Here is a 14,290-nt window from a genome sequence, read left to right as displayed (position 1 = left end):
CTCAATTTGTTTCTTATGTTTATTTATGACATGATATTGAAGTTTATGATCCTGACAATGTTTTATGAGCATAATACAACAGTAAACAACATTAATTATTGATAAAGATTCCATACCATTAAAATACCAGACTCCTATCAAACCGTGTTGTACTTCCAACACCTCGGGACCATTGAACCACACTGTTAAAAAGCTGCCATCATAGACCCAGGAACATCTATCTAATATGAAATGTGTTTAACACAGGAAACAACTTAATTTTTCTAAAACTGGAAAGAAAAACAAAGTTTGATCACATTAAATTTAAACACTATACAGAAACTATTGTGACAGGAGTAGTTTCTACAGGACATTAAAACTGACATATCAGGTACATCTCTTACACAGAAATGTGATGTTTTCCTCCGAGGACTGATTCTTCCACTGTCATTTTGCAACACTATATTCTACTCTTAGTAACGCTAAGTCTCCCTGTCCACTGATCAGTCATCCTGAATCATTCGTCCTCTCAAAACTAGGTCACAAGACAGCTCCGAGCATCAGTACTGCAAATCTGCAGCAGTACTTTTTCCAATCTATCAACTGTTATTTACCTCTTAGGCACAAAGAGGGATGATTGGTTGTCTGTCCAATAGCAATGTATAAAGTTTCCTCCTCATCCTTCACACACTGGATTTTAAAAGTTCAGAAGTTATTACACAAGTCCTTGAAAAGATCACCGTCTCCTCCGCGTGTCTCTGCGATTTCTATAATCAGAAAAATAGAAATCATCTAAATTTACGATCAGATTTGAACATGTGTATCTACACTTCTTGAGGTGAGATGATGAGTCTCAACCCATGTAAAGTCTCATGTTTATAAACTTACAAATCTTACCCAAATCTCACCTGGTCTCAACCCAGGAGATGAGAGACTCTGTACTATTATAATTCTACCTCATTGTGGGCAGTGAGTCACCTACAAATAACATGGGCGTCTGTGTGAAATGATTAGTCAAATGTGTATAGCATAGCCCTGGAAAGGAAAACATAGGGGTATGGAGGACCTCAAAAGTGTCTTTCCCTCATATATCGTTATAACTTGCAGTCTTATGCAGTTTAATCCTGAATGTAATCTATTGAATTAAATCAATTTAATGCCTATAATATAAAGGAAGACATTGTTTTTATTTCAGATTTTATCATGAGATCTGAAATAGCCAACAATACATACTCTCTACTTCAATTCAACTCAAGATACTTTAAATTTTGAAGTTTCAGTGAAAATTCCAGCCGGTATTAAGAGATACTTACTTGTTCTTTCGTGGCCCTCTCACAAAACACCAATCAACATTGATTTTCTGACCCAGAATGTCAGATCCATTCAATGCATCCATGGCCCCTTGGGCTTCCTTGAAGGTTTCATATTCTATCAGTGCGTAACCCTGAAATTAATCAAAAATTTTATATCTTATCATACAAATACATGTGTACCAGCATCTCTAAGCAATAATGTTGGAAATGTCCTGACACATATCACAGAAATATCACTTTACAGTGGAGAATAAATTATGGCAAATCCTTTGAATCTAGACTCCATAAAACATCTATCCAATTTCAATATGTATTTTGTAATTAATATGTAATTAGGATAACCATCTTGGTACAGAGAGTGTACAAGGCCAACTATGACATCAGGGTGTATTAATATTTGAAGACTTTTTTTTTAACATGTTCTCAGTCTTTGAAATTCTTACAATCCTGACATCAATAAATAAAGTGATTCATGTTTTTGATATTTTGATAATTTTGCAACTGAAAAAAATAATCCTAAGTTTAATTATCTTTTATCAATAAACCCCCAGTTTTAATTATGTTTTAATTTTATTGGTAATACAATTATGATTGCAAAATAGAATCCTGAACAAAAATTAGTCATGATAGTGACATCATATTTTTTTTACTTCATTCTCATTGGCTCAATAACTACATACAATACAATACGATACATTTATATTTTAATAATAAAAAAAAAAAATAATTAAATTTTCCACACAGATTACAAGACAGAAGCGATTCAGTTTTTATTTCCAAAATAAGTTACCTCCCCTTAATCATATAACATAGCTAGAAATGTGATGCTGGTGGGCTAAAATATGGTTTTACTAAATTGTGATGGATTATATCACCCTTAAAGGTAAGTGGGATATACATACTTAGAAGTCACAAACTACAGGATAATTTGACCAGTCAGGGTTAGGGAAATACCTTGAGGAATCCTGTTCGCCTGTCCAGGTTGATGTGTAGATTTTTGATCTGACCATAGTCAGCAAATTTGTCATGTAAGTCATCTTCTTGTGCTTCTTCATGGACGCCAGTCACAAATAAGATCCACCCTTCCACAGCTGTGTATAGGAGAAAGGTAATATTACAGTTCTAAAGCACATTTATTTCTGGATTCGAAATGCATTTCACTTATAATGATACCTGCCGACTTCCTTTTGAGAACAAAATATTTCCACTCATTTTTTTGTGATAAGACACAAGTTCTGTTTCCTTGACAAATATGATACAGTAGAAGATCACATCAGAGTCTAGGTGAAATTGGTTTTAATTACAAGGTAGTCTGATAATAATACAGTAGTGAGATGGACCAGATAAACCATAAAGTATTGTAACTCTGGCACATTTTACAGGAACATTTTTTTCAGCAATTAGGATTTGTAGACTATGAATTTTAATAAAGCAAAGTAATGACAAAGAGTTTGATGAATTTTGTTAAAGAAATAAAACAGAAAACAAATTCATCATTTAAAACATAAATATCTATAATTTTTTCAGCTTATATTTTTATTTACAATTTTATTCCTGAGTTGCATGAGATTTTTTTTCAATTAAAATCATTTCAAGGACTGAAAATAATTTTTGATTTCCACTTGTCACTCAGACTAGTGCAGTCAAAATCTGTAAACTGAGTCACCAAATCCAGTAACTAGTCCAAGTGAGCATTGAATACGAGAACTGTAGCCTAATATGTGAAAGGTGACTGAATATCAGTGGAAGGACTAGTACTCAGATCCTTATTATGACATGTGGTAGTGAACACATCAGGGTAAAGTTTAGCAATCAAAGAGTATCAGCCTGCATAATTTATGTTTGCTCTGACCATTCATCACAAAGAAACTTTACTTTTGATAACATAATTTTTCAGAATATTACATTTTCCATTATTCCAAATGTATGCCTACATTTGTTAGTACTAAAAATTCACTTGTCAATTGAACAAGAATTACCAAAAAGTATTATACCTCAGACATCTGAAATTTATTAGCCACAAACTATCAGAGTACCTATTTGGTACTAACATCTATATTTCGCATCTTAAACACCTTCATTTTACCATTTTTCAGATCATAGAAACTATTCAAAGTTTCTTATTAGTATTAATATTCAGGATAAAGTTGCAATGTTTATCATTATAAAACTATTTTGATTATCAAATTTATTCAATATAGTGAGAATATACTCCACCATATCATACTTAATGAGGTAATACTATGAAGCTTGGTAACAGGGACTGATGTGGAGAAGAAGTCGCAAAAGACAGCGAACATTTATATGATTGGTGTGCAGGGATGTACGTACATTTCCACTACAATACGCGAGAGGAAAAAAATCTCTCAGAAGAAAAATAAGGAATTGATTTTTAATGACCAGATATATACTTACACCTCTGAGGTCCAGGGCCGCCATCCTCATCCACATCCATCGCCTCAAAATCCTCAACCCCACTTCTTGTTGGGCCATCTGAAAATTTATAACAATAATAGACAATTCATTTTCTGAATAAATCAAGATGATTTTTCATGAAATACACAACAGAAAAGTTTTTTTAATGAGTATTTTAAAAATTGTGTCTTTACAAAATGTGCTCTAAGTGAGTTTGTCAAAATTCAGCAAACCTGCAGGTTGTTAGAATGAATCACACTACTGCATCCTGATATTGTAATAATGCAGATCACTACGTACAGAGGAGCCCACTTATTTGCATATCGCTTATTTGAATATCCCGCTTATTTGCATAAAATTATCAGGTCCCGATTTTTTTCTTCCTTATCTTAGTATTTTAATCCCGTGTATTTGCATCGACTAAAACACCGACTCCCGCTTATATGCATATAAAAATTCCAAAAAATCGGGGAAAAAAATTGATTTTAGGGTATTTTTGCTGTAATAAAAGTTTTATGAAAAGTTTTTGAACTTGCATATTGATTTGACACGATGTACAACGTTATCTAATCATTAGTTCCCACTTCGTCAAAACAGGTTATGTTCGATGCATCGATATCAACATTTAGTTATTATCCAGACCATATCAGTAGCATTGTGCAGAAGAATTACTGAATGAAATATGTATATGCCTCATCTTTTGATGAGATTTGTTTATTTATTATAGCATCGATCCAAACCTGTGCTCTGTGCACTTGAACACTCGCTGAGGCAGGTTGCGATCGCCATGATTGTTTACTAGGCGCGTTGCATTGTGGGGGCATATGTGTAATGAACGACAACTCTTTGTGTGTGTGCGCCATTTTCCAAAACAGCCCCAAACAACAATACACATGTCACGGTCATTTAAGACAGTCTATTGCTTCAGCAGTTCATCATCTATGATCAAACAACTAATATACTCATAGCAGGAACACAACGCATCTCGAGACGATCATGAATCTTAATTGAAACGATAACATTGTACATCGTAGGCCTAATGCCAACCCACGCGTGTATGACCGCTGTCGGACCCAGCGACGACGAAGTGTATGCAAATATTGTATTTGTACATTTACAAAGAATAACAACCCATGTATTTCGTATTTACTCTTATATTTTAAATTGGTTTTTTTTTAAAATATATTTTTAATGCAAATAACGTAAACAATCATATAGCGCCCATTTTGAGTACCTACCTGACGATCTACATGTGTATAAGAGGGGCCAAAACCCAACTCCGCCTATACGAATACTCCGGTTATTTGCATATTTTGTGATGGAAAAAGGGCTATGCAAATAAGCGGGTTGCTCTGTATACCTTCATAAGTAACTGTTTACCTGAGCCAAATCCTCTTCCTTTCCGTTTCTTGGCTTTTTCTTTCAGTTTCTGCAATCCTTCTAAAAATGAAAGTGTGTGATTCAATTAATATTCTTATCAACTATATTTCCATTGTCATAAATGAAAAATACTGCTGCCTTGTCAAACCATCTTGATATCTTATTTTCTTTTGGTAGTAATTATAATATCACAGCATATACCTTTTCTTGCGGAAATGCTCCGATTTGCTAATGTTTTTATAGCTATATATAGCCATTATAGAGGAATATCACTGTAATAGTGAAATCAGGACTTCTCCGGGATCCCCGACCTGTTGCAAGTTGGAGAGTCAAGCGAAACTGGCTATATTTATCATTTTGACCTAACAGAAATGGGTAAAAAATAAATCATGGAGTAAAACCTAACAACTGTGATGTGAACACGTGGCTCTTATGCAAAGGGTTGCATTTCTTGAATCAAATGTTTGGGTCATATTTGTCTATGGAAAGCACTTTAACTTTCGAATAAACGTGACTTGTTTTTGTCACCGGCGAATGGAGCAATTAGAATTATTATCTACATTAGATAAAAGGTTCGAACTAAAACGCCATCTAACGGAACAATATAACCATTCTCCTTAATAATCACACATAAAATTATGATGTTCTTACGATCGCCTTCCTCATCAACTTCAAATTCATCTCCTCCTTCTTGTAAATCTAAAACATCCGCCATCTTTGTTTGAGCCGCGTGTGTACCTAGTGTGGCGCCACAAGGGAAGCAACCCGGTTTAATTTGCCTGTCTGCTAACGTTATATGGTGACACTCTTTCATTCTGATGATATTACCAAAATCGAACTAATTAGGCCCATCTGCAACATCTTGAAACCCTTCCTGACACCTTGAGCGATTATAACTTTAATTGTAGAGGTATATTTAATTCACACATATATATATATATATAGTTGAAAAATATAAATTCAACACGACAACTGTTGTGTTTCGCTAACGTTTTCAGGCCTAACGGCCATATCTTCAGGGCGATTCATTTATTTAACGTCTTGGTTACCACATTATATATATATATATATATAAAGAAAACTAACAACTTACAGAATGAAATTGGTTCACTGTAATGGTTGAGACATTTTCTTAGCAATCGATATAAGTCCATGATACTGAAGATTAAATAGCATATTGTGCAACGAATGTCCCAGAATTCTAATAGGTAGCCTACTAAAGAAAGCGGCATTTTTCATCAAACCCTATGTGAATGTTATTCCGTTTCAAAACCAGTTTTGATAGAAAATTTCTAACAATTTTCTTACACCAATTAGGAGTCTTTAGTATGGAACATTTATATTTTTTTTAATAATTCTTCCTATATTCTTAATTTGTACCAGGCTTTAAAACTTCTTTCCAAAAAGTCATTTTCACAATTATTCTGAATTGAAATTAGATACTCCGTTATTTGCAAAATAACGAAAATTAATTTTGGTTATTGAAATCACACGCCTCTGATCTAAAGATCCTTCTTATCCAACGGATTCTTAACGAAGCGATAAAAGATCGAAGATTTACCGTTTTAAAACCCCCATCTATATGATTCTGATTTACTATATCTCGCTTACATGTATCGATGTTACTAGTTGAAAAGAGTTAAAATTAAAAAAAAAAAAAAAAAAAAAAAATAAATAACAACAAAAAAACAAAACAAAAAAAACAGAAAAAAAAAACAAAAAAACTCTGGGTTTGGTAGCGAGATAAACAGATATTTCGGCTGCGAAATTGATAATCTTCGGTTTTGTATAGGCTTGTGTACATGAACGTGCTGTAGATATATTATATCAATAATCATGCCCATTGACCTGTGTTCTTGCTCCTCTCCTCTAGCTGTGTTTATGTATATATATAACATTTGTTGACCCGCGTGGACCGAAATTCGTAAACAGAGACAGAAACTGAACAGAATTTAATAAGGATGATATACAATGTACCTGGTTCTCCGTGACTTTTATCAAATACTTGCCGGTATTCATATAAATGGGGAACTATGTTTGATTATATTCAAGAAACCTGGAAGCGGATAAATAATTTAACCTTCGTGGCTACCAATAATACTAAACTACATATTATAACAATTAACTCATACCTTTATAAGACTGGACTTTAAAACAATTCCCATTGCGCGATAAATGTTCTTTGGAAAGGGGGGCAACTATATATAAGCTACTCATCTATCATGAGAGTGTTCTGAAATGCTTAACTTTTTATCAAAAAAACTCTCTTAGATATTTTCTTCATTCCATTTTCAACCAGTAAAACAACTTTGTTTTTAATTATATCAATGAAACTGTAATGTACGATAGGATTGATAATGGAATTGTTTTCTTTATTAGGCGTTACATTTACTATGGAAAGCTGGTGCGAGTTATAATTATATCTGGCTGGTACGACATACTAAATATGAAATGCTTTATGCTACAAGATTGAAGACGTCGTCGGAAATCACTTAGGCTAAATTATCACGTGATAAGACGTGTAGCGTAATGCAATCAATTTATACCGTGGGTATATCCGACGATGAATTGAGGATAACAATAACAGAAACAGGAAAAAACACCCATGATTAGCTTCAAACCTTAAAGACAGTTGGTCCTGAGCAACTAAAGAGTATTCAGCATTTCAAAATGCTTAGGCTAAATGTAAGTTTCACAGATTTTATATTTTGCAATAAGCATTGAGCATTTTGGCTGAATAAGAAATGTATATTTCTTAATGCAAAATGCTTTATTAATGTTAAATGCGACCACTGATTTGTTTGTGCATCCACTGGCAATCAAATCAATTAACTCCAGCTTCCAAACATTTAAACTATTTCTTCTGACAAAACTGAAAGACTTACACTCGTTTTATTACCATCGGTTTCTGAAGTTTTCTACGCGCGGAAATTCGGACATTAATCAATTTGACTATTTTGGAAATCATTCGGCCTTTTTTACCACGATAACATCTCCGCATGCAATTGAATTGTAACAACTTTTATTGTACATATGTAATATTTCAAAATGATAGGGCAGCAGGCATAACATTTATCAGCCTTTTCCTAATAATCAGGTTATATAAGTACAGTATGTCTTCTTTGTTACTTTATCTGTGAAAAGAATTATGAAGGAATAGAATATACACATTTACTCAACACAACAAACCACAACCACCCACCAGCACAACACCATTCCGCACAACCACTACCCCTAAACCGCAACCACCCGCCCGCACAACACCTCTCTGCACAACCACCATCCCGCACACCACAACCACCCGCCCGCACAACACCTCTCTACACAACAGCCATCCCTACACCACAAAGACCCGCCTTCACAACCGCCATCCCGCACACCACAACCACCTGCTCGCACAGCAACACTCCGCACAACCATAACCCGCACACCACAACCACCTGCCCGCACAGCAGCACTCCGCACAACCACCACCCGCACACCACAACCATCCACCCACACACCACAACCACCCACTTGCACAACACCACTCGATCCGCACAACCATCCATCCACACACCACAACCATCCACCCGCACATCACATCCATCCGCAGACCACAACCTTCCATCGCACATTCAATCTAATTAAAATTAGACTTGTAATTTCCGTTCCTCTACGATACACTACAATACAAGTATTGCTGATTCAATTGCTGATATGCGGAAAGATGGTTGTAATGTGCGACAATCTAATTAAAATTAGACTTGTAATTTCCGTTCCTCTACGATACACTACAATACAAGTATTGCAGTGTATCGTAGAGGAACGGAAATTACAAATCTAATTTTAATTAAAATTAGACTTGTAATTTAGACGGAATTACAAGTCTAATTTTAATTAAAATTAGACTTGTAATTTCCGTTCCTCTACGATACACTGCAATACTTGTATTGTAGTGTATCGTAGAGGAACGGAAATTACAAGTCTAATTTTAATTAGATTGTCGCACATTACAACCATCTTTCCGCATATCAGCAACCACCACTGCGCTCCTTTTATATGGCACTCATACATTTAATTATAAAGCCTGTGCAATGAGGTCGAGGTCAATGTCAGAGGGTAGAGTTTCATTAAAAAATAAACCAGCACAATTTTGATAGTTTTTCTTTCGTTTCAATTATAGTTTCATTCATCATTAAAATGACTGATTACCTGAATGTTAGCATCTTCCAGGCAACAGAATATATAATTACATAGCTAAAGTATACCGAGGGAACGAATAGATTTATAGGCCTTCTTTAAATTGTTACTTTACTACTGTAGTCAGCCCACCTAGCAACGATACCTTTTCATTTTCAAGTTGAATTGATCACCGAAACAGATCTCACAGGCACGACTAATACCTATACTATGGTAGCCCAATGAGAAAGGCTTTCACTGGTTATAGTCTTCAGGGACGTTTACTTATTCACTTTCTCTTTGATTTAAATGTAAAAATCGTTTCTCTTTGAAAACGAAAATCTGTCCATGGACACGAACAATTGATGATTTTTAAAAATCAAATTTAACAACATTCCTATAGTATCGAAGAACAGCGTTATCCTTATGTAAGCTGCCGGTTCCGTAGTTTGTGTTGGGAAAGGCCGTTTATAATGTTGTTATAATGTGTTTCCAATCCCAATGCTTGACTTTGTGGTAATAAAATAGGTTTAAATCAACGATAAAGAGTGCTGAAGTACTGTTACAATGCGGATGACGTACTAGGTAGGTATTTTGAAGTCGTAAAATAGGTCACCTAGCTCAAGTCCTGACCCGCGAGTTTACGTAAGCTTTACGACACGTTCGTGACATTTAATGTGGCATTACCGGATATAGAGTGTATAAATCCTGTTTGGGAGAGCAATACATAAACAAGAGAAATGTCACAATAATAATAATAATAATAACAACAACAATGAAATATATAAATATAAATCAAAATAGTTCAAAAATTAGATTTAGAAAGATTTTGTTTCATAAGTCATTTGGCTGACTGGAACGCCAGAGGCACCAGACACAAATCATGCTGACCAGTGACAAACACAGGGACTTGAGAATTAGTTACAGTCTACATGTATTTGGACCTTCCCTAGTGTGTATAGAAAATTTTGAGACGTTTAGGGGGCTAGATTAAAATTCGGTAAAAAATTGACACCCCCGGTGATCATATCCGTATATATATCCGTATACATGATCACCGGGGGTGTCATTTTTACCGAATTTTAATCTAGCCCCCCTAAACGTCTCAAAATGTGCTATACACACTAGGGGATATCCAAATACATGTAGACTGCACTAATTCTCAAGTTCCTGTGGTGACAAAAGAGATGTTCACCCTGTACAGGTTACACTTATTTAGTTTGATTACATCCGCCCTAATACCTTGACATATCAGATTATATCAGAACAATATGACATATTTCTCAGTAAGTGACAGAACTAGACGGTGTTTTACTGCCATTCAGACATTTAGATTCACAAATAGACTGCTGGACATTTTGACTTCGTCAATTAAATACAATTATGCCCGTTTCGATTATCGCGCTTTTATAATTACACGGTGATACGACGGCGATGAATCCTATCTAATTTGATCTAATACGTGTTTTAATGCCTGTCGACAACCGAGGTCACCCAGGAACAAACTATGCGCCAAATATTTTTTTTCTATTGTTGAAGTTGCGGGTATTTCTGGTTAGGCTTTTACGGAGCCGTAGATAGCGAGTTCGAGGCCCGGTCAGAGCACCATAAAGTTGTCTTCATCTGTGTTACCATGTTAATATATGTGCGTGGAAGCGAAGAAAAAGCAGAGCAAATGTTAATTCCATTAATGGCCGGTCATAATTATAGTAACAAAAATATTTATTTCGTGTTATTTATTTGTAAATGCTCTATCAGTATTTATGGCGTACGACTCCATGTCCCAGAACTTGGAGAAAAGTTATCAGATTTTACTTTAAAAGAGATGTACACTGTATTCGAATACGAGATTTCATAACAAGGTATCCAAAATGTTAAGTTCTTCTCCCGTATTTTGAATCATCTGTGTGTGACACGGACAGTTTGAGAATTCAGAGATGTTTCCTTAGCTGTACAAACATGTTCTCTTGTAAGGACGAGTCAACCTCAATTGTGGGACGGCAGTCGTAATTTTTGTTTGTTTGTTTGTTTTGTTTGTTTGTTTGTTTGTTTGTTTTGTTTGTTTGTTTAACTTGTATACTCATTTTTCGAAGGATATTCTCGTTTTGGATGAATATACTTTCATAGTTCGGGTTAAAGGTGTAAAATGTACACCCTAATGGTGACACATGTCTACACTACTTCACCACCAATTTTATACGAGGACCAGGCAGTAGGACCGATATACACAAACCAGAAACCTGAAACAATGACCATAAATAGACAATTGTTCCTCAAGAAAATAATTTAAAAACAAGAAAATTAAAAAAAATGAGGGACAGTTCTCCTTAGATTGTTTGCTGAACCAGCCATCAAGAAATAAGCCCTCAATTAGAAAACCACAGCCCATTCTTCTCTTGGCACATTGTTCACATGCTCTATCTGTTCACAAATTTCAACGCTATACAGTTCCGCAACACTTCAATTTAGACCTGTCCCTAGATATTGTTCTATCATTAAAAACAATATTACTGAATCCATTTTGATCGTCCTAGTTTCACTGGATTTACACACTTGTGATCCTAGCATCACTGATGAGACCTACGAGGACTGATTAGCCTTTTCGTGTATTTATTGACCTATTGCTAAATTAATAACGCTATTCACTTTCATCCTTTGATTTATAATGATGGAACTAATTAAGCTACTATAATTATCACTTTATAAAAACTCGACATATATCATCTTTCTGATCGTCGTCCTCTATAAGTAGCCTAGTCATATTTATTAAAAGATTAGTTTGTTCCAATGAATGCATGTATATGATATTTGTTCTGTTGAATCACAGTACTAATGAAACTAATACGGCCCATCGACAACTAGGGTGATTTAGGGCCAAACAGTATCATTTTGTTTTATGACTTTATAACCAGATAGAATTGGTCATTGCTAAAAGCATTCGTATTTTATATTTAGATCATTAACCAACTAATTAACAATTAACTTTGTAATCATAATGATCTAAATATACAATAACAATGACCAATTTTATCTGATTTTAATGTCATAACACAAAATGATACTGTTTGGCCCTAAATCACCCTAGTTGTCGATGGGCCGTAAAACACAAACAAACTAATGAAACTATCATTTCAAAATTCATCATTAAATATTTTAAACAAAACTACCAGATTTATATTATATTAATTAACTGACTATATTTTTTTTTAAATACAACGGCATTTCCGATGTTTCTTTTAAATATAATAACTAAAGATCAATTTTAGGAGTTTGTGAAATCACTTTTTTTTTTGCTTTATTGGCAACCATTTTATTCAGAAAATGACGTGTTATCATTTTTTATAGCATGCCGAGAAGCCAGGAGGGGTTATGATTGTTTTTATCAAATTTCGATTTGATATCTTTATTTAAACCAGCAATCATAATAGTATCGTTTAAATTAACTAATAGCAGCTATTATAATTAATTAAGTCGACGACATCATAATGCTATAGGAATTAGCTAAAAAAACAACAATGTAGAGTTGAAACAATGTACATATTGCTGTACATGCATGTCGACAAGTAACTATGTTTTTATTATACTCTTTATTGATACGCGAGATCCACCAATTAATTTTAATTGATAACTTTTCTGAGAAGCAATGACGTGTAAAGATGTGTATAGCAATGTTCCTTATAGTCAATTTCATTTCTTTAAGACGAGTAATCTCCTGTCTCACGCCAGGCTGAATGAATAACCGACCACAGACCACCTGTTATTTATAGAATACGTATTGCTGCAAGTGTACACAAGCTCTTCCCAGGGCACACAATGCTTATTGTTTACAAATAGGTAGACGTCAAAGCGGTTAACTCTATGTACGCCAGCGGGTAAGGTTTTAAAAATTTGATCTCTTATGACAATATATTAGGTTAACGGTATACGAAATATATGGACACATTGTTGGAACGTTGCTTAGATACATATGACGCTAGAAGTAGGTGATTTACTACCGGGTAGATCAACTGTGACCGTACGACCAATCAGAGAGCGCGTCTCAAAACTCCATTTTCGTGAACTGAACGGGGGCACGTTGGATATATACTGCTGAAGCTCCATTGATTTTACCCCCAGAAAATTGTCCTCGAGGATTTTCGACGTTATATTTCGCAGAGGAGGAGGACTAAAGCTACTTGTGATTCATTCTGGGGGGCAGACAACATTATGTGACAGGACGTGGGCTTCTGTGATCCCAAGCGCTGGTCCGCTTGTAGTTAGTGACAAGGCCCCTCTCTATGCGAGGGCGCAGAAAAGTGCCTTATGAAAGGAAAGTTTCAAAATATGAAGAAAAAGTTAAAAATTCCCAACATTTTAATATCAGCAATATGCATTCTATGGCTGGCCGTAGGTAAGTGTTGATGAGCAATTCAAGGTGATAAAATTCTGTCAAATCTTTATAATATTTGCAGTGAATAGGAGAAAAAATATACGGTCTGTAATGTTCAAAGCTCGTATGACAGGTCTCAGCTGACAAACAGATAATTATGTAAAAACTGATAATTATGTAAAGGCTACTGCATATATATATACATGTCCAGGGAAAAAGTTACTGTTGGACAGTTAATATCTATTAAACAATATAACTAAACAATTAGAATATAATGAAATAATAATAAGAATAAAAAATAATTGGAAATCTAACAAAGATGATGTCAAATTATTTCATTGTACTTTTTGGCTACATTTTAGATTTAATTAGATCAATATAACTTGGATTGAAAAAAAAAATTAAGAAAGTAAAATAAAATATAAATCTTGTGTGTTTTTATTTTCTTTGTATGATTTCTTTTTAATTTTAATTGATATTCATCAATTTTGATAAATTCATTAGTTAGCTTATTTCTTATCATTTGAGACAAAGTTGTGGCCAAATCTGTTTTACTATTCATGATTCTAAATTTTTGTTTAATTTACTGGATTAAAGAGGTATTTGTTGGTTGAACTGAGCTCTAAAAAAAATTTCCACTCCCTCCCCTGGAACATTAAAAAAATTTGGCAAG

At 34.4% G+C, this 14,290-nt stretch overlaps 2 protein-coding genes across 2 annotated transcripts in view; one reads left to right on the top strand and one right to left on the bottom strand.

Moving 5' to 3' along the window:
* LOC117334531 (RNA-binding protein 8A-like) lies at window positions 1–5,841 on the bottom strand. Its single transcript, XM_033894213.1, has 6 exons — window positions 5,739–5,841; window positions 5,088–5,147; window positions 3,708–3,785; window positions 2,247–2,383; window positions 1,293–1,423; window positions 1–746 (listed from the first exon to the last, which is right to left on the bottom strand). Exons 1-6 carry the CDS (start codon window positions 5,800–5,802, stop codon window positions 716–718), a joined length of 501 nt encoding a protein of 166 aa, XP_033750104.1. The 5' UTR covers window positions 5,803–5,841; the 3' UTR covers window positions 1–715.
* Window positions 5,842–13,347: 7,506 nt separating this feature from the next.
* LOC117334493 overlaps window positions 13,348–14,290 on the top strand; it is a 155,995-nt gene continuing 155,052 nt past the window's right edge. The window contains 1 exon segment of the mRNA XM_033894150.1: window positions 13,348–13,638. Coding sequence (XP_033750041.1) covers window positions 13,551–13,638 — 88 coding nt within the window. The 5' untranslated portion in view covers window positions 13,348–13,550.

This window comes from Pecten maximus, chromosome 9 (genome assembly GCF_902652985.1).
Source record: "Pecten maximus chromosome 9, xPecMax1.1, whole genome shotgun sequence".
Taxonomy (NCBI): domain Eukaryota; kingdom Metazoa; phylum Mollusca; class Bivalvia; order Pectinida; family Pectinidae; genus Pecten; species Pecten maximus.
This window is presented reverse-complemented; position numbering and strand designations above follow the sequence as displayed.